Source organism: Salmo trutta, chromosome 20, assembly GCF_901001165.1.
Source record: "Salmo trutta chromosome 20, fSalTru1.1, whole genome shotgun sequence".
Lineage (NCBI taxonomy): Eukaryota > Metazoa > Chordata > Actinopteri > Salmoniformes > Salmonidae > Salmo > Salmo trutta.
The window spans coordinates 8062224-8084549 of NC_042976.1; the positions used below are offsets into that span (position 1 = coordinate 8062224).

At 40.6% G+C, this 22326-nt stretch overlaps 1 protein-coding gene across 1 annotated transcript; it reads left to right on the top strand.

Annotated features, from left to right (window-relative positions):
• Nucleotides 1-4323: 4323 nt before the first annotated feature.
• LOC115156283 (trace amine-associated receptor 13c-like) lies at nt 4324-5782 on the top strand. The gene is made up of 2 exons (XM_029703741.1): nt 4324-4930; nt 5021-5782. The coding sequence occupies exons 1-2, from the start codon at nt 4371-4373 to the stop codon at nt 5331-5333; spliced, it is 873 nt and encodes a 290-aa protein (XP_029559601.1). The 5' UTR covers nt 4324-4370; the 3' UTR covers nt 5334-5782.
• The last annotated feature ends 16544 nt before the right edge of the window (nt 5783-22326 follow it).

The following is a 22326-nucleotide window of genomic DNA, read 5'->3' on the forward strand; positions in this document are numbered from 1 at the left end:
CTGGACCGTGAGGTTCTACATCCGGTGATACCAGGGGATCTGGTATACCTTCGAGTGTTCCGGAGAAGTGGAATCAGCCAAGGAGGGAGGGTCCCTACGAGGTGGATCGAGCAACGTTAACTGCCGTCCAGTTGAAAGGCAGAAACACGTGGTACCATCTAAACCACTGTACCAAAGTCCCGTTGGAAAGGAGGAGACAACCACCAGGCCATGAAGACGCAGAGGATGCTGATACACCAGGTGGGTGTCCAAAGGGAACGAGAGCAGAGGAGATCAACGCGCCAGGCAGGGGCCAGGCAGGAGCCAGGAAGAAGCCGAAGAAGAGGTGGATCAAGGAGCAACTGCCAACAGACACTCTCTCCTGAATATCCAGAGAGTCCAGGGATGGGGAGGAGTGACATGCTTGTTGCTCCTGATGACATACCTACTCTGGCAGATACCCCTGACAGAGGTGCTGTCCAAGGGGATGGAGAAACAACTACAAGAGAATGGGAAGGAGACTTTCTTACCATCAACTTCTCTGTCCTCACATGGTCTTTCTAATAGAAAGTGAAAACCAGTACAGATTTAGAACGGTAGAAATGGCCTTGACAGCAACAGCGACAAACCTAGAAGAAATTGTAAAATCACCTCCCACTAGAGACTAGTACACTAAGACAATAGCAAAACCACAATAAAGTGGGTTGATGCAAAACATCTGGACATCTGTTACCAACTGGGGTAGAAGAAATTACCCCAGAATCAAACATTGACCAAAAATGTAGAAAAGCAATAACAAATGGCTGGTATATTAAGTGGGCTCAGTACACAGCAACCAAACATGGGATGGACAATTGTATATTGTGTAGCAAATCTCCTTTGGCAGATCTGTTAATTGTGCCTGAACCTGCATCATTTATGGAATGTGCTAAATGGAAAAATGTGGAATGCAGGTTGGCATTAGGTGGCACTAAAGGCAGAAGTGAATTAAACTAAACTATGTTGGGAGACCATGAATGTGCAGCATATGACATAAGAACTGAATTAAATGGTCCTCATAAAGGTTTACTATTGTAAAAAGTAAATATGAATGGTTCTACAGCTATGGAGATAGTGGGATAGATGTGGGAAAAACGACAGTTAATAGGTTCAACTATTTGGGTGTTAGAAACTGCAGGAGTTCGTAAATGATAAAGGAATGATTATAAATCACAAAGGTAAATGTGGTAATATAACTCAAGTAACACCATCTCTTACGATTTTAAAGAATCAGGATAGAGGTATAGCTGATAGCTTCTGGATGTTTTGGCAGAACAAAAACTCTTGAATGTTTTACCAGAAGACTAGACAGGTCTCTGTGTCTTACTTAGAGCAATACAACAGGTGACCATTATTAAATCACAGCAGCATGAGTCTGTAAAGCATAGAGTAAGGAGAGCCTATGAGAACAGGTGTAGGCGACTAGCAAAATGATATGGCAGAATAGACAAGCTTTAAATTGATGTTTAGCTGAGAAAGGTGGTGTCTGTGTGGTGTTTGGAGATGATTGTTGTACTTTTACTCCCAATTACACTGCACTAGATGGATCTTTTACTTTAGCTATGACCAAACTGAAGGGACTGTGACAAGAGGTTAAGGACAATGCAGGATTTGATACCCATGCTTGGGACTGGCTGGATTTAGCTTTAGGTAAATGGGGTGCAATGTTTACTAAAATGGCTATCATGGTAGGCCTTGCACTTGTGACAAGGAAATTGTTTTCTGTTTTGTCCTACCTCTGTTGAAATCTCTGTTTGTCCAAACTACAGTTAAACAGATGGCGATAGGTCAATACCGCCCTCCAGTGGTTGTTAATGCTGTACCTGGGGCTCCTGGACAATATACAAATAGACATGGTGTAGCTTGTAATGCTCTTGGAGGACCACTTGATTGTCCTTTTGGTAACCCAGATTGTCTCTATGGGGTTACTCCAGGATATGATAAGGTTAATAAGATAAGGTGAATGCACCAATTTGTAAGTCGCTCTGGATAAGAGCGTCTGCTAAATGACTTAAATGTAATGTAATGTGTCGTGAGGTGCCTGGCAATTCCCATGCCTACTGTATTCTGTACTACTGTTTATGGGTGCAGACTAATCTGTCCACAAGAGATCAGCTGCTGACTGACTAACTAGTTGTCACGTGTGCTCCCTCTCCGGCCTCTAGGTCACCAGGCTGCTCGTTATGGTGCACACCTGTCACCATTGTAACGCACACCGTGTGGCTCAGTTGGTAGAGCATGGTGTTTGCAACGCCAGGGTTGTGGGTTCGATTCCCACAGGGGACCAGTACGGAGAAAAAAAATGTATGAAACGTATGCATTCACTACTGTAAGTCGCTCTGGATAAGAGCGTCTGCTAAAGGACTCAAATGTAATATGCTTGCAATGATTATGGTGATCAAGGTTTTCCTGTTTTTAGTAAAGCACCTGACGCTAATGTGCTTGATTGAAAACTGGTCTGCCGCAATATGTATAACCTTGTAATCACTTACTATGGAGTGTATTGTCTATTTCCTTTCTACCTTTGACAAGGGATAAATGAAATTAGAACTTCTGACTTAATCTCGTAGGTAACATGGGGAAATTCCACAGACCAGGTGTTTTCATTTGTGATTTCACTGTTGTTACAGAGGTGTCTGCAAGGAAGGATCTTGTTTAAGTGTCGTATTTAGAATGACATTAAGGGTTTTTATTATTTACTTTATTATTCACACTGTTTTGTTTTGGATTATTATTATTTGTGTTGTTTTATTATTTTCTTTATATTGAATTTAACTCTAATAACCTCAGGCAAGGCTATGTATTACATGCTCATGCTTCTACATTGTATTTTAAGTTTGTTTTTACTTTGTATTTTAACAAATTGGATCTTTTACTCCTTTCCATTGTATATGTATGGTGATGTTTGATCCGGTCTTCTTTGAGTTTGTGGAGTCCCAATCGTTAGGCCAGATAAGGGAACGTTTGCCCCAGTGCTTGACGATTTATGCTCCCTTTGCCGTGATTTAGTTGTGTGTTTGGGACTGAGTTAGTCCCAACGGGGGGATTATGTGGGAGCTAAACTCATGACTATGATTACATTTTCATTATTAGCAGCATCTAGGCTGTCCACTTTGAAGAGCTGAGACAGTAATGGAACATATAGGACCAGGCCCCGCTACCATTATAACCTATACAGCTGTCAGATGTGGGCGTTAACAAGCAAAACTGAGATGGAGAGATAATGGTGGAGAAAGGTCAAGGGAAGCTATTTTCATATAGAGGGAGGGGATTCTATACGTTATGCAAAGACAGAATACTATAAAGGCAGGACTCTAATATAAGAATTTAGTATTTTCCATGGAAGGGCTGGGCTCTGTTACGCTTGTAATCAAGTCTAAATTGAACACACAAGTTCCGGTATCTGTGCAAATACTTGACTCAAGATATTCCACAACAACCCCTGCCTGCCTTATTAACCTGTCTGTTGCCCCACCTCTGGTTTACTGACCCCTGCCTGCCTTATTAACCTGTCTGTTGCCCCACCTCTGGTTTACTGACCCCTGCCTGCCTTATTAACCTGTCTGTTGCCCCACCTCTGGTTTACTGACCCCTGCCTGCCTTATTAACCTGTCTGTTGCCTGCCCCTATTGGATTATTAAACCATTGTTAATTCGACGTTGTCTGCATCTGGGTCTTGCCTTCATACCTGATACACTTTACCCCTTCCTACATAGAAATGACCTCGAATAACCTGTACACCCTCACATCGACTCGGTACCGGTACCCCCTGCACACAGCCTCGTTATGGTTATTTTATTGTGTTACTTTTTATTGTATTTTTTTGTTTAGTTTACGTAGTAAATCTTTTTTTAACTCTTTTTCTTGAACTGCAGTGTTGGTTAAAGGGCTTGTAAGTAAGCATTTCACTGTTGTATTTGGTGCATGTGACAAATACAATTTGATTTGAGTTATCCTCTTTCCCCTGTAAACTATAATTTGAGTGACCAAAACATCACCCATACTATATTTTCTCCACTAAAATGCTCAGTTGAGAAAATGTACCTTTTCTCTCATCTCTAACTACCAGTAAGTCTGAAGGACAGGCTAGGTGGGCACAACAACATCCAATCCTGTTATACATTACATCATGCTTTCACAAATTATTTCTGTGCTCACTTGTGTATAGTGTGTGAGTGCGTGCGTGCGTGCGACTGTGTGTGTGTGCAGAGAGACTCCGGGGAGGGTGTCTGTCAGTCATTCCGGGATAAATAGAGAGGCAGAGCTCAGAGTTTGTCAGAAGGCTGACCTGACAGGGTCACACACAGGACCAAGCAGGAGCAGGACCTCAGCATTTTTACCTTTTATTACAAATGGAGAAACATGAAGATGTTCAATACTGTTTTCAAGACAGAAACTCTTCTTGCAGAAAGGCTTTGCTATCAACATCTATCTACATAACACTGTACATCTTCTTCTCATTGATTTCAGCAGTTACAGTATTTTTGAACATACTGGTGATCATCTCCATCTCTCACTTCAAGCAGCTCCACACTCCAACCAACCTGCTCATCCTCTCTCTGGCTGTGTCAGATCTCCTGGTGGGACTGATTGTGATACCAGTAGTGACTGTAGCAGTAATGGAATCATGCTGGAGTTTTGGGGAATATTTCTGTGTGTTTCAATTCTACATCGCTTTTTTATGTACTTCTTTATCTCTGGGTAATTTGGTCTTGATATCTATTGACCGCTATGTTGCTGTGTGTGATCCCTTATTGTACCAGTCTAAAATAACAATAACAAGAATGATGTGTTGTATATCCATTACATGGTGTTGTTGTATCATATACAATGCTGTTATTATAAAAAACATTGTAAATGTACAGGTACCCAGTCGGTGTTTGAATGAATGTTTTATTGTTGAAGGGTTTATGTGGGGTAATATAATTGACATTGTAATTACAAGGGTTGTCCCATGTTCTATTATTATAACAGTTTATATGAAAATCTTTGTGGTGGCCAGATCACAGGCCAGAAAGGTATTTTCAAAAGAGGATGCCAGTGTGTCTGGTATTAAAACTGTACAGGCAAATAAGTCTGAGAGAAAAGCAGCAAAAACTCTGGCTATTGTTGTTTTCAACTATCTCATTTGTTGGATTCCAACTCTATTACTTTTCTTCTTTTTTTCTTTTTTAATTGACAATTTATTATCATTGTTCATCAGTTTTCTGCCAATTGTTAATTCCTTAATTAATCCAATAATTTATGCTTTCTTTTATCCATGGTTCAAAGTGACATGTAAACATATTTTCACTCTGAAATTAAGGCGTTCATAGTTTCTATGTTTCTATTCCTAAATTGGACAAAAACTATATGTTATACAATTTGTTGTAATTTTTTCTTTCATGTAACAATACACTGACATTACTTATCTCAGTGTTGTCATCATAGATACATGTGGTGTTGATACAGAACAATTTGTCTGGATTGGAATGGAATGACTTGGAGAAGGCATAAGAAGGCTTAAACTTGTTTTATAAAATACATTGTAGTCATTTTGGGAAGTATATTCCAAATACCAAAGCCTGTGGTTGTATTCTAAAAGTACATTTTGTGGATGTCATGAGTCATTCTATATCTTGTTTAACATCACCCTCTAGTGGCTCAATAGGGACAACGCCTTCAACAAGTGTAGTGAAGTTGAAATGTTCAATACTGCATGATATCAGATAACGTCCAAGTCTGTCTCACTGGTGTATTGTGTAAGTAGTTGCAAGAGTATGCAATTATGTGTAACACTTTAAAATGTTCAGTAAATAAACATTTGTAAGGAATTGACAGTTTGTTCACCATTTATTATTAAGCCCACATTGGTGAAATGTTACTCACCTGGGTATTATGACATTTATAAATAACTACTATATGCATTAATGATTCAACACAACAGTGCAGGAGACCGCAGCAGACACTTTAACCTCAACATACTGGGTATGAACACTACCACTACTCTCACTACATCACTGCTGCCAGGTCATACAAGAGCAGCTCTCTCAGATGCTGTCAGATGCTGTTTACTCTGAATTAATATAGAGATTGGGTTTCACTCTAAATCATTTATAATTTATAATGGATTAGTAAATAGTTAATTTATTTATCATTACTTCCACATTTGTTTTAGCAAGCCGGCTATTCACACATTTATAAACAACTTTTATAGCATGTAATAATGATTTATAAGATAATTCTTAATATGTTTAATATATGTCCTTATAAACCATTTAATAATCATTAGTAAAGTTGTTTTGCAGTCCCTAATCTAAAAGGAGGACTATTCATACGTTCCTAATACTTTATAAATGTTTTGAGCAGTGACCAGTGTAATTTATCCCAAAAAGATTGACATGCTGTTGGTAGACATTCCAGCAGTACCTGATGCTCCTTCAGGTCTCAAAATGACCTAGAACATATAAATGGTTAAACAATAAGCACACAACACAGAGGATGTTAAAGGAAATATATTGAACATTTTATTCCAAAAGAGTCACTCTGTTGTAGTAGTGTGCTGAAGGAAGTAACGTGTTTTGTCAAAAATGATAACATTCTTGTTTGTTGGCAGTGACTATCAAAACCAAAGTGTGGATTACAGTCACTCATTAGAGCAGTTCATAGACCGCTTACAGGGTAAGGGAACCAATATCTAAATATTGGTTCTGAACAATATCTAAATATTGGTTCTGATCAGTTAAATATCTAAATATTTAACTGAACATTATGTTTAAAGGGTTACTACCTTTAATACACTACAAGTGAAGGTGTCCAAATACTTATGACGTCTTCAACTGGGAGACTAGATACAAAAGATGTTTTCATATCTAAACAGTCAAATAGATATGTATGAAAAAACCGTCAAATAAAAGGTGACATATTCCGGTTGGAATATTATTGAAGATTTATGATAAAAACATCCTAAAGATTGATTCTATACATCGTTTGACATGTTTCTACAAACGGTAATGCAACTTTTTTTTACTTTTCATCTGGACTTTGTGCATGCGCCTTCTGCATTTGGAATAGTGAACTGAACGTGCAAACAAAAAGGATGTATTTGGACATAAATATGGACTTTATCGAAACAAAACAAACATTTATTGTGGAACTGGGAATCCTGGGAGTGCATTCCGATGAAAATCATCAAAGGTAAGTGAATATTTATAATGCTATTTCTGACTTTTGTTGACTCCACAACATGGAGGGTATCTGTATGGCTTGTTTTGGTGTCTGGGTGCTGTACTCAGATTATTGCAAAGTGTGATCATTGAGGAGATTTTTTGAAATCTGACACAATGGTTGCATTAAGGAGAAGTTTATCTTTCTATGCATAACACTTGTATATTTTATCAACGTTTATGATGAGTATTTCTGTAAATTGATGTGCTCATTCACCGGAAGTTTTAGAGGCAAAACATTTCTGAACATTACACGGCAATGTAAAATGCTGTTTTTGGATATAAATATGAACTTTATCGAGCATAACATACATGTATTGTGTAACATTAAGTCCTGGGAGTGTCATCTGAAGAAGATCGTCAAAGGTTAGTGATTCATTTTAGCTGTATTTCTGGTTTTTGTGACGCCTCTGCTTGCTTGGAAAATGGCTGTGTGGTTTTTCTTGTCTAGGTGCTGTCCTAACATAATCTAATGGTATGCTTTCGCCGTAAAGCCTTTTTGAAATCGGACACTGTGGTTCGATTAACGAGAAGTTTATCTTTAAAATGGTGTTTTTATTTATTTGTATGTTTGAGAAATTTGATTATGAGATTTTTGTTGTTTTGAATTTGGCGCCCTGCTATTTCACTGGCTGTTGGCGAGTGGGACGCTACCGTCCCACATACCCCAGAGAGGATAATGTCACTTTATATGAAACATTTGATCTCAAATCCCTTTTTTTGTTTTACTGCAGAGTGAAACAAAGAGAGGGATTGCTTTCAGTTTGTGCAGTGGCCAGAAGATGTCAGTATAATTCAAAACCTGTGACAGGAATAACTTGATTTACATTAAGTGTACGAAACATTTCTATGACAAGGCGAATCCAGGTAAAAGCCATGATCCCTTATTGATATCACTTGTTAAATCCACTTCAATCAGTGTAGATGAAGGAGAGGAGACATGTTAAATAAGGATTTTTAATCATTGAGACATTGAGACATGGATTGTGTATGTGTGCTATTCAGTGGGCGAATAGGCAAGCCAAAATATTTAAGTGCCTTTGAATGGGGTATGGTAGTAGGTGCTAGGCGCACCGGTTTGAGTGTGTCAAGAACTGCAACGCTGCTGGGTGTTTCACGATCAACAGTTTCCCGTGTTTATCAAGAATGGTCCACCACCCAATGGCAATGTTTAGGTATAATGCTGGGAACAACTTGTGGATTTGACAGCTCTAATGCAGTTCCACCTCCGACACCGTCAAAACATCAGCAATGTTTTGTGGATATGGGCCCAATTTTGAAACATAGGTCTACAGTATTGCAATACATGATTGTCTCACCTGAGCTTCAAAACCAAAAGGTTACGTCCTGATTGCTTGACCAATGACCAGTCATCAGCATCAGCGCACAAAGGCAGACATGCATATCCAGATTAGTATCCACAAAGCATCTTAGAAAAGGTCCTAGGAATCCTGTTTGGCATATTTGTTAACAATTTGACGCATGAAGTCAACACAGTGTATCACGTTGTTAAGAAAATATGCCTAAATTGGGCATGCCTATAAATTGGGCAATTAAAGGCATCTAGGGCTTATGTTCACTTTGATTGTGTTCTAAGAAAAGTATAGATCTTTCAAACGTTGATTGCAACGTTGTATGCAACATTAATTGCAGGTGAGTTGATACCTACTGTGCCAAAGCGATTTAGAGTTAAACAAGGGTAACGAGTGTGTTGACATAACGGTAATATTGTGAAAATTCCGCTTTTAAAATCCATCAGAATTTGTTTAAAAAAGATTATGTATGCACATTAGGCAATAATTACGAGTAGGCAAAGCGATTGTGTTAGGCGAAAATTATATCAAAGTTTTACCATTGTAACATTTAATGTCTGTATGCACCTGTCTGAAGCCTGCTATGGAGTTCAAAGCTGGCGATGCCTCATCGCGACAATGTCAATGAGCTTCATCACTATCTTTCCTTTGCAGTACCTCAAATTGTCATGATTACCATCTGAGATAAACTTTTATGAGTTGATTTTAATCCATGTCTAAGAAGTGTCTTAACATCCTAAAACCTACTCTGAGCTGGGAGTTTTTTTTGTCTTAAAACTGTTTTTTAAACCTAGGAGATTTTCTGAGATGATTTGTGGATAAAGGCCGTTGTACTCCAGAGAAGTGACATGATATCCATCGTAGATATTGGCTGCTAACATTATTGTTTTTCATCAAAAAATGAATGTGTAAAACTTATTTTTGTATCCTGCATTTTGAAAATGCATAGCTGTTTATGGCTATAGGCTTAATTACATTTTCTCAGCGATTGTCTGCGCGTGTGCTCGCATGCATGGGGTTCTCGAGGTTTGAACCACTCCATTTTGGGGTCACGGGGCTAAAGGTTTGCTCTAACTAACCACCATATACTAAAATATCCACACAAGCCACTAGCAAGCCAGCCAAATATCGTGAGTTAAAAAATGATGAATATTAGGCTATATTATGAAGTGATTATTTAAGAGCATAGAAGATAAATCACAATCAGTAAAAACATTTTTTAGCTAGCCAATTTGCAGATTTACATTAGGCATCTCCTCAATGATCAATTGATAGCCTATCCTCTTTTCCCATGTCAATGGGAAAAGTGGTCCCGTGTGGTTCAGTTGGTAGAGCATGGTGTTTGCAACACCAGGGTTGAGGGTTCGATTCCCACGGGGGACCAGGGTGGAGAATAAATTGTGTGAAATGTATGCATTCATTACTGTAAGTTTCTCTGGATAAGAGTGTCTGCTAAATGACTAAAATGTAAAATCATGTCTTCAGGAGGCACTGTAACTAGCTTGCTTACCATTTGTGATGAGAAATACATGTAAAAAAGTTTGCTACAGATGCAGTTAGTATGTTCTAGTATTTATTTTATTTTGATCACCTGCCCCCTGAAAAGCCCGTTAGCAGCATAGGGTTCACAGATGAAAGAACTGTCTCCTTCCTCTATGCAAGACATACAGTGCAGTGCTCCAGTTTCCCTGCATGTCTGCATTCCTAGTTTCTTATTCAGGAGATCTCTGCTCTACTCTGCTCTGGGCTTTGACCAGTGCCTCCGCTCTGCCTACTCCTGCGTGTAGATGGGGATGGGGACAGGGATAAAAGATACAGACGCCTGGTGGTATCTGGGGTGGAGGGATGGAGCTGGGCTTGTTTCATGCCTTTGCTGTTTGGCATCCGCCCACCTTCTCCCTGGATCTACTGGCAATAAGAGAAGTCTCCTACGCCTTGTGTTCTGTGGGACTGAGATGTGGAAATCACACTCTGCCTTGGCAGCATCAGAACAGAACCTCTCTCGAGGCTTAGAGAGAGCATGAAAAATTGTGTGTTTGTGAGAGAGAGAGAGAGAGAGAGAGAGAGAGAGAGAGAGAGAGAGAGAGAGAGAGAGAGAGATATATGGACCAGGCATGTAATAATTTATGCCTTTAGCAGTTTGATCAAGTATCTTACCTTGCCTCCTGCTATCCCTGGCATCAGAGAGAGGAGAGAGAGAGAGAGAGAGAATTTGTGCTGCTGTGGACCAGACATGTAATAATTTATGCCTTTAGCAGTTTGATCAAGTATCTTACCTTGTCTCCTGCTATCCCTGGCATCAGACAGGTCCAGTGAGAGGCTCTGTAGTCCAGTCTATTGAAAGATTGTAATTGTTGAGTTGTTTCCCTCTGTTAATCCAACCCTTCACTAAACCTACAGGGCAGAGGTCCCTTAGTGTTGACATATTCACAAGGGTGTTGGAACAGTCGAAGAGTGACTCAGATGTAGCGATCTGACATGCATTTTAATATCAAATCAATATCAAATCAAATCAAATTTTATAAGTCACATGTGCCGAATACAACAGGTGTAGACCTTACAGTGAAATGCTTACATTCAAGCCCTTAACCAACAATGCAGTTAAAAAAAATGAATAAGAATAAGAAATAAAAGGAACAATTAATTAAAGAGCAGCAGTAAAATAACAATAGAGAGACGATATACTGGGGTACCAGTACTGAGTCAATGTGCGGGGGCACCGGTTAGTCGAGGTAATTGAGGTAGTATGTACATGTAGGTAGAGTTATTAAAGTGACTATGCATAGATAATAACAGAGAGTAGCAGTGGCGTAAATGAGGGGGTGTGGGGGGGAGGGGGTGCAAAGCAAATAGTCTGGGGTAGCCATTTGATTAGATGTTCAGGAGTCTTATGGTTTGGGGGTAGAAGCTGTTTAGAAGCCTCTTGGACCTAGACTTGGTGCTCCGGTAACGCTTGCCGTGCAGTAGCAGAGAGAACAGTCTATGACTAGGGGGACTGTTACAGTACAAGATAGACGCAGCACAACACTATGTATGTCATCTATAGTAAACTATTGCATAAACATCTCACTCAATCATTTCAATGAGGCGGTGACAATCATTCATTTGTACACCAGACAGTCAACAGCAGAACAGGAACTCATGCTCGCAACCAGAGAATGTATTGCTGTAACCAAGAACTGGAGACAGATTCCTTGGAAGGACATAATGTGAGGTAGTCAGTATAATAAGCCTTGCTTCCCTGCAACATGTGTATGCCCTGCTATTAGTGAATGAGGCTTGCTAGCTCTTTCGTTATTAGAGGAGCACTGATATATCTGCAGACCCACAGGAAGCTGCGTTGTTTGTTCAGATGCTACTGTGAAGAGAGGCTGCATCACAGTGGATGGGAGACCAAACAGAAAATCACACACTGTACACTGTATATACACTGTATATCCGCTATTATAAATGCCCCAATTATGTATTGAAATTGGATTTGTTGGTTACAGTGCATTCAGAAAGTGCAGTCCTGTGTGGCTCAGTTGGTAGAGCATGGTGTTTGCAACGCCAAGGTTGTGGGTTCGATTCACACGGGGGACCAGTACAGAAAAAAAAAATGGATGAAATGTATGCATTCACTACTCTAAATCGCTCTGGATAAGAGCGTCTGCTAAATGACTAAAATGTAAGTGTATTCAGACCCCTTGACTTTTCAACACATTTTGTTACGTTACAGCCTTATTCTGAAATGGTTTAAATCTGTTTTTTTTCTTCTCATCAATCTACACACAATACCATATAATGACAAAGCAAATAAACATTTTGAAATTTTTGCAAATGTATTAAAAATAAAAAACTGAAATATCACATTTACATAGGTATTCAGACCCTTTATTCAGTACTTTGTCAAAGCTCCTTGGCAGCGATTACAGCATTGAGTCTTCTTGGGTATGACACTACAAGCTTGCCACACCTGTATTTGGGGAGTTTCTCCCATTTTTCTCTGCAGATCCTCTTCTTTGCTATTTTCTGGTCTCTCCAGAGATGTTCGATCAGGTTCAAGTCCTGGCTCTGGCTGGGCCACTCAAGGACATTCAGAGACCTATCCCGAAGCCACACCTGCGTTGTCTTGGCTGTGTGCTTAGGGTTATTGTCCTGTTGGAAGGTGAACATTTGCCCCAGTCTGAGGTCCTGAGCACTCTGGAGCAGGTTTTCATCAAGGATCTCTCTGTACTTTGCTTTGTTCATCTTTCCCTCGATCCTGACTAGTCTCCCAGTCCCTACCGCTGAAAAACATCACCACCATGCTTCACCGTAGGGATGGTACCAAGTTTCTTCAGGAGGTGACGCTTGGCATTCAGGCCAAAGAATTCAATCTTGGTTTCATCAGACCAGAGAATCTTGTTTCTCATGGTCTGAGTCCTTTAGGTACCTTTTGGCAAACTGCAAGCGGGCTGTCATGTGCCTTTTACTGAGGAGTGGCTTCCGTCTGGCCACTCTACCATAAAGGCCTGATTGGTGGAGTGCTGCAGAGATGGTTGTCCTTCTGGAAGGTTCTTCCATCTCCACAGAGGAACTCTGGAGCTCTGTCAGAGTGACCATCGTGTTTTGGTCACCTCTCTGACCAAGGCCTTCTCCCCCGATTGCTTGGTGTCTTGATGGTTCCAAACTTCTTCCATTTCAGAATGCTTGAGGCCATTGTGTTTTTGGGGACCTTCAATGCTGTAGAAATGTTGTGCTACCCTTCTCCAGATATGTGCCTCGACACAATCCTGTTTCGAAGCTCTACGGACAATTCCTTCGATCTCATGGCTAGGTTTTTGCTCTGACATGCACTATCAACTGTGGGACCTTATATAGACATATGTGTGCCTTTCCAAATCATGTCCAATCAATTGAATTAACCACAGATGGACTCCATTCAAGTTGTAGAAACATCTCAATGATGATTAATGGAAACAGGGTACACCTGAGCTCAATTTCGAGTCTCACAACAAAGGGTCTGAATACTTACTTACTTACTTATAAGCTTGTATTGTATGAAACAAAAACTAAATATATATAACCCAAATTTTGCCGCAAACGAGAGCGGTAGAAGCTGTCTGTGCATCAGAAGTCACAGCAATGATGCACAACAGGCAGACAAGCACAAGGGGTGGTAGGTGTGTGGCTGGAGAGGGAAACTCTAAGATCGCAGCCGTGCCTCAGCTGTGTGCTGTGACGTTATCCTCACTGAAATTTGTTGGCAACACTGTTCGTCTATCTTTGCTAGTAGTAGCAGAGAGGAAGAGGCAAAGAGAGAGGGTCCACTCCCGTCAAAATCTGTCCATATGAGAATACAGTGATAAGCAGACCACCTGCCTTGTTTCTTTTGGGACACCGACTTGTTAAGGCGGAGACAAGACCATCTCTTCACTATATACAATATCTCCGTAGTAGATAGCTGGCTTTAGCATGGCTAGAAACATAGCAAGTTAGCTAGCCTTTTTAGCTTCCCACATCTCCATGTGAAATAATCAGCTTTATAGTTAAATATAATATGCTATTCTTATAATTGCCAGTGTAACCTACAACATTATCCCAAGTTGATATGCTGCTTAATATCAGCTAAAAATAGAATGTCATCATATCAAGGAGAAAAAGCACATGGCTACCAAGTTTCAAAATAGCCTCGTAGTTATTACTTCTCAACAAAATGCTGTTTGGTTTATTGTTTAAACAGTTGCTGAGATTATATTTGGTCATCAATGCAAAATTGTTGGCAGGTAGCCTAGCGGTTAAGAGCATTGGGCTAATAACCGAAGGGTCACTGGTTCAAATCATTGAGCTGAGTAGATGCGGGGAATATGTTGATGTGCCCTTGAGCAAGGCACTTAACTCTAATTGTTCCTGTAAATTGCTCTGCTAAATTACAAAAAATGTAACAAAATCTAGATCAGATAAAAGAATCAAGCAACAGCTTCATTGCCTACACAACACTGCCCCCATGGCAGCATAATGAACTCTACGTAGAGTCACAGATGTAGAGCTGAGCAAAAATCTATAGGCAGGACCATGTTCTACAAGGACATCTCTCCATCCACATTAGCATCTCCTGTCATGTCACAATGTTCCTCCACCTTTTAATACCAAGTTATTAGAGCTGGAGATACTACTTTTAAATCCCCCTAGCCTCCTGCTATTACAGTCTGAATCTTTGACTCTCTAATTTTTCATTTTGCTAGACAGTCAAGTTCACTGTAAAATATTAGTCCCATTTCATTTGAAATTTACTGGTTGTTTGTATTCTATTACCAGAGCTGTCCTTAATAAAATCAGGGAACAATTATGCTAGACAATGGAAGGTCAAACTGTCAGTCAAACAAGTAGCCAATTACTACAGTTCTACTTGACTTTGAAGTGCTACTAAAATATGCATTTGTTTCCCCATCTGATTACTTAAACACAATTACTTACATAGATCAGTAGAGTTCTGTGCATTAATTTAATATCTCCCTTTCTACTGTATTCATCCGGCAGCATCTGGCCACATCTGGTAGCATTTGGCAACATCTGGCAATGCACTTAAGGAGAGGAGAAGGAAAGATGGGAGGATATTTGTTACAGCTGATCAAGCAGAGAGGGAGGGGAAGTACAGTATTTGTGGATAGAGGCCATTAACCCTAACCCTAACCCTCTCCCCCCCAGGTGCTCGAGGGCGCCAGGCTGCCCTGCATTATGCATTCCTGCCACCTTCATTACGCACACCTGCTTCCCTCGTCATGTGCATCAGCGATTCATTGCACTCACCTGGACTCAATCACCTTTGTTTTTTCCTTCCCTGTATCTGTCTGTTCCCCAGCTCTGTTCCCCGCTTCAGCATTAATTGTCGTATGTCTTTGTATTACCGGTTCTGGCGCTGGTCCTGTCCTGTTCCATGTCTGTGTAAATTAAATGTTCACTCTCATTACCTGCTTCTCATCTCCAGCGTCGGTTCTTAGACTAACCCTGCCAAAAATGAACCCTAACCTGTCAAAAACTAACCCTAAACCTAACCCTGCCAAAAACTAACCCTAACCCTTACCCTGCCAAAAATGAACACTAACCCTGATGAAAACTCACCATAACCCTGCCAAAAACTAACCCAAACCTTAACTCTGCCAAAAACTAACCCTAACCCTGCCAAAAACTAACCCAAACCTTAACTCTGCCAAAAACTAACCCTAATCCTGCCAAAAACTAACCCTAACCTTAACTCTGCCAAAAACGAACCCTAATCCTGCCAAAAACTAACCCTAACCTTAACTCTGCCAAAAACTAACCCTAATCCTGCCAAAAACGAACCCTAACCTTAACCCTGACAAAAACTAACCATAACCCTGACAAAAACTAACCATAACCCTGCCAGAAACCGTCTGCTCCTCCCAGTGCTGCTGAGTCGTTAACACCAGAGAGATGGATAACATTCACATACTATTATTTTACTCTGTCTGGGTGATAGAGTTTTGGAGAGTTATTTATGGGGGTGTGGGAGAAAAGGAATGACTGACAGTAGGCTACCAACTTGCCCTTTACATGGCTTGTCACATGGCTAGTTTACTAAAACCTGTTATTTAAACCTGTTACTCAAACCTGTTACTTACTTTTGGGCTCCCGAGTGGCGCAGCGGTCTAAGGCACTGCATCTCAGTGCTTGAGGTGTCACTACAGACAACCCGGTTGGATTCCAGGTTGTATCTCATCCGGCCATAATTGGGAGGTCCATAGGGTGGCGCACAATTGGCCCAGCATCGTCCGGGTTTGGCTGATGTAGGCCGTCATTGTAAATAAGAATTTGTTCTTAATTGACTTGCCTAGTTAAATAAAAAAAATACATATAATTAAAAACATGTTATTCAAATCTGTTACTCAAACATGTTACTAAAACCTGTTACTCAAATACAGTATGTCCACCTTAACCTGTTAATACATCAGAGGGAAAAATATTCCTCCTAGTTAGGGGCATAATTTACGATGCCCCTTGCTCGGGACAACATAATACCTACCCTGCACCTTCCTCATTCTCTCTCTCGCAGGCTGTCTCTTTTTCAGACAGAAATGGCCCATACAATGTTACACTGGTGTGAAAGTTGTGTTGTGCTCTACAATGACATGTCTATTCAATTGTATTCTATTCTAATGTTTGGTTGAATGGGCTGTTGCTCAGGGGACTGTAGGCTTGGCTCTTTACTAGCTCTTTGTTTTTATACATGAATTATGCATCATATTTCATGTTCTCTCAAGCATGATACATTTACAGTAACTCAGAGGAAATATAGGTAGATGATGAGTAACCAGTCTGAGACCATTGGGCGCTAGCAATCTCCCCAAATCAATCTTCATGAACGCTCTCAATTAATCTACAAATAGGCTTACCAGACTCTTAGCAAATGCTCCGAAGAGATGCTGTTATGGATGTTTTCAAGCTTGAAAGCTAGATGTCAGCCTTGAAAAAGGGAAAACATGGATTTAAATCTGTAAATAAGAAATGGCCAACCACATGCCAAGATCATCCCCCTACACAGTGCAAATTACACAGTGAGATTCACAACTCATGTGTTGCCATCTGGTTGCCATGACACACAATCATTAGGCCTCATGCCAGTCCTACCCAGGCCAGTGCTTTCTATCTCTCCCTCGTCTTCTTTCTATCTCTCCCTCATCTTCTTTCTATCTCTCCCTCGTCTTCTTTCTATCTCTCCCTCATCTTCTTTCTATCTCTCCCTCATCTTCTTTCTATCTCTCCCTCGTCTTCTTTCTATCTCTCCCTCGTCTTCTTTCTATCTCTCCCTCGTCTTCTTTCTATCTCTCCCTCGTCTTCTTTCTATCTCTCCCTCATCTTCTTTCTATCTCTCCCTCGTCTTCTTTCTATCTCTCCCTCATCTTCTTTCTATCTCTCCCTCATCTTCTTTCTATCTCTCCCTCATCTTCTTTCTATCTCTCCCTCGTCTTCTTTGTATCTCTCCCTCGTCTTCTTTCTATCTCTCCCTCATCTTCTTTCCCATTGTTCCCATTCTGAAAGGCATGAAACATCAAGGAGGGTTGTGTGTGTGTGTGTGTGTGTGGGGGGGGGGGGGCTAGGCACTAGACAGGAGGTGGGGGTGCTCTGACTGCAGTTGAGCTGAATGAATTCCACCTGATGTACTGTCTTAGAAAAAAAGGTGCTATCTAGAACCAAAGCGTTTATTCAGCTGTCCCTATAGGAAAACCCAAATGTGTTTACTCCTCCTCATACACTTTTATAAAACAAGGCTTATAAAAAGGGTTCTTCGGTTGTCCCCATAGGAGAACCCTTTTTGGTTACCGTTAATTTTTTAAACCTTTATTTAACTAGGCAAGTCAGTTAAGAACAAATTCTTATTTCACAATGACAGCCTAGATACAGTGGGTTAACTGCCTTGTTCAACAACACATTTTAACCTTGTCAGCTCGGGGATTCAATCTAGCAACCTTTCGGTTCCTGGCCCAACGCTCTAACCACTAGGCTACCTGCCACCCCATGTAAAACCCTTTCCACAGAGGGTTCTACATGGAACCCAAAATAGTTCTACTTGGAACCAAAAAGGGTTATCCTATGGGGACAACCAAAGAACCCGTTTGAAAGCCTTTTTCCTAACAGTTTATGAGGAGTAAACATATCAACACATTTGAGCTGTGAACGCTGTCACATTGTCCAAGCATGTGTTTGGCCCTGCACTCTACAGATGTACCTAGTCCAGCAAAAAAAAACCCCATAACTATTAGCTGTTCATTCCATGTTCGATTTCTGTATTACTTTATGATGCTGTTACCTGATCTGTGGTTTGTCTCTCTACATCTAACCCCATTATCGCCCACGATCCTGAATGTGAACCTGTTCAGCTACTGAGACTTTTATTCTCCACAAAATAAATGTTAGCCTTTATCTATGGGTTATGTGAAAGACAGGACCACATTGAGACTTTGTAATGCTCCACTGATCAATGTAAGGCTTATCCAATGATCAATGTAATGAAACCCTTTTTGTGTGGTCCATCCATTGGAATCTCTTTGATCTCCAGAGAGTCTCCAGAGAGTTTTCCCTGATCTCCTGATCCGGGCTCCGTGAACTCCTTTACTTTCCAGTTCACAGTGTGGGGAACGTGTGTTTTTTAAAGGGGAAGAGAAAGAGAGCCTTCCCCGTAGTGTCACTAAAGTTCCCCCAGTGACAGAGTTAAAGGCAGGGAGGCAGAGGATGGTGTGACTCATGCAGCGCTCCTCTTCATCTTGACATTTGACATACTGACGGGGATCTCAGCTGGAACAAACATGCCACAGAGTGTCACAGCTGCTGGGAGCAGCGAGAGCAGAGTACGACTCCGGTCTGGAGCTGAATAGGTAACCATGAGTCAGCTCCTATTTAATTCATACACCTACACTCCACAGATCATGGCCGCTCTTTTCAAGCATTTTTTTGCTGCCGCCTGTTCTCCATAGATGATGCTGAACTCTGATTGTGCTCGGATTTCTTTGAAAGTCTGTCTCCCAGTGACTCTGTGCTGAACACTGTGGGTGGGTTGGAGAAGTCAGACTGCAGTGTAGTGACCTGCTGGCGTTGGCTCTGAGAGGACTGCAGTGATACACCAGACCCACGGCCATATTCCTCATAGAAAAAAAAAACTGGAACATACTGTACTGTACAACTACAAGCAGGCTACTGCTAAAGTTGAAACAAACGCCTACACTTTCTTTCTCAACTTGATCAGATAGATCAATACCCCCCCCAAATAAATATTCTCTATCTCTGTATGAGACATACTTTAGATACAAGATACATTATATGTATATATTATAACTGTCTGACTGGGACATTTAACTCTATGGGCTAGGTGGGACGCTAACCAGTGAAATATCAGGGCGGCAAATTGAAAAACAACAAAATGTCATAATTCAACTTTCTCAAACATACAACTATTTTACACCATTTTAAAGATAAACTTCTCGTTAATCTAACCACATTGTCCGATTTCAAAAAGGCTTTACAGCGAAAGCAAAACATTAGATTATGTTAGGAGAGTACATAGACAAAAATAATCACACAGCCATTTTCTAAGCAAGGACATGTGTCAATAAAACCCAAAACACAGCTAAATGAAGCACTAACCTTTGACGATCTTCATCAGATAACACTCCTACGACATTATGTTACACAATACATGTATGTTTTGTTCGATAAAGTTCATATTTATATCAAAAAAGGCATTTTACATCGGCGCGTGATGTTCAGAAAATGTATTCCCACCAAAACAGCCGGTGAATGTGCACATCATTTTAGAAAAATACTCATCATAAACGTTGACAAAATATATAACAATTATTTTAAGAATTATAGATAGACTACCCCTGGATGCAACCGCTGTGTCAGATTTTAAAATAGCTTTACGGAGAAAGCACATTTTTCAATATTCTGAGTACATAGCTCAGCCATCACGGTGAGCTATTCAGACACCCGCCAAGTTCGGGGCAAGCTAAACTCAGAATTAGTATTAGAAATATTCTCTTACCTTTGCTGATCTTCGTCAGAATGCACTCCCAGGACTGCTACTTCCACAAGAAATGTTGTTTTTGTTTGAAATAATCCATATTTATGTACAAATACCTCCGTTTTGTTCGTGCGTATAGATCACTTATCCAAAGGCATAACGTGCGAGCGCGGAACAAGAGACGAAAAGTCAAAATGTTCCATTATCGTACTTAAAAGCATGTCAAAAGCTGTTTAAAATCAATCTTTATGGTATTTTTAATGTAAAATGTAGATAATATTCCAACCGGACAATAGCATATTCATTCAAGAAGAAAAAGAAGGAGGGGCGCTCTCGCGGGACCGAGCATATCCAATCCCTTTGTTGCCAGGCAGACCACTCAGTAACTGAGCTCCTATTATCTGCCCAGTGACAGGAAAATGCTCAAACCACTTTCTGAAGGCTTTAGACAGCCAATGGAAGCCTTAGGAAGTGCAACGTCACCCCACAGACACTGTAGCTTCGATAGAGAATCAAAAGAAGAACTACAATTCTCAGACTTTCCACTTCCTGCTTGGAATGTTCTCAGGTTTTTGCCTGCCATATGAGTTCTGTTATACTCACAGACACCATTCAAACAGTTTTAGAAACTTCAGCGTGTTTTCTATCCAAATCTACTAATAATATGCATATTCTCGTTTCTGGCAAGAGTAGTAACCAGTTTAAATCGGGTAAGTTTTTTCATCCGGCCGTGAAAATACTGCCCCCTATCCATATCATGTTAACGCAGTGTCATGATGTTGCCCTCTTTGGGTACAGTGAGCACAGTTGACCCCCTCCCTCTGCACCATCTCCCTCTGTCTCCTACACCCAGGCTGCTGTGGTCAGAAGAGGTCATAAATACCTATGAGGAGATTTTCTCCTCGTGGCCACAATATAGAGACAGAGTGGTTTCATAGAAAGAACCCAGAAATTCTTCCACCTCACAGGACTGGAGAACCGAACGACATTTATGTTCTGGAGAAGGTATAAAAGATCAGTGAAGAATCCAGCTACGAACTGGTCCGTTTGGTACAATTTTGTGAAAGTCATGAGAGACACATTACCATGGCTCTGTTTATATAATAGCCTCAGTTGTGAGACTTACATCTAATGGTTGTATAAAATGAATGAATAAGGATGGAACTGTTTGTGAAATTGTGTAATGTGATTTTGGACTGTTTAATGAAGGAAACTCCAATTCCCTTTGGAGTCTTAACCAAGTCCTTGGCACGCCCCCAGGGACACAGACAGGACCAGGCGTCCTGAGACAGCCTTTTTCTGTATTCCGAATATAACCCCCACCCAGGGTTTCTATCACCAGACCAGCTTACCTCGATAACGAGAGGGCCAAGGTTTGACCATGCATTCCTCGTTCTGAACTTTAACCATACCACGTGGTTAAACTCTTAGACTATTGATACCGACAGAATAATAACAAGTCTTTGATATTAACTACTAGTCTGCAGCTAGGAATTCGGTATCATTGAACGCGAAGACCGACAACCGCCGGAAACATCTATCTATAACGACATGAATGAATGTCACTCTGAACTATCCATCCTAACCACGAGAGAGAGAGAGAGAGAGCGCGGAAAACTCTCCAACAGAAACAAACTTTTCAACAAAGATCCCGACGACACACTCAGCGTAAATATATATATTGATTGCAATTATTCCCGAATGAGTGAGCATTCATGTGCAAAGGATTAGCATTTCAATTGTAATATTTATCAACTCTGTAGTGTCTTCTCCGCTGACCCCACCCCCCTTTTCTCTAACAAGCCGCCATGCCGGTTTATCCCACTAGGGCACATTCTCCTATCATTTCCTTGTAACCATATCTGTTTGTTATACATTTCTGTGAATTACTTAGTTAGTCAATAAATGATTTTAAGACAATTGATGTATGGATGACTCACAGTGAAGACTGGGTTTGTGCAGATAACTGTCACGTCCTGGCCAGTATATAAGGTTAATTGTTTTGTAGTTTGGTCAGGGCGTGACAGAGGGTATTTGTTTTATGTGGTTCAGGGTGGTGTGTTTGTTTAAGGGTGTTTGTTTTAGTAATTCCGGGTGTTGGTTTATGTTTAGGTATTTCTATGTGGAGTCTAGTATGTCTGTTTCTATGTCTGGTGAATTGGTGTTGGGACTCTCAGTTGAAGGCAGGTGTTTTCTATCTGCCTTTGATTGAGAGTCTCATAAATGAGGGTGTGTTTGTGTTTGTGTTTTGTGGGTGATTGTTCTGTGTAAAGCCCTATGCTTTGCCAGA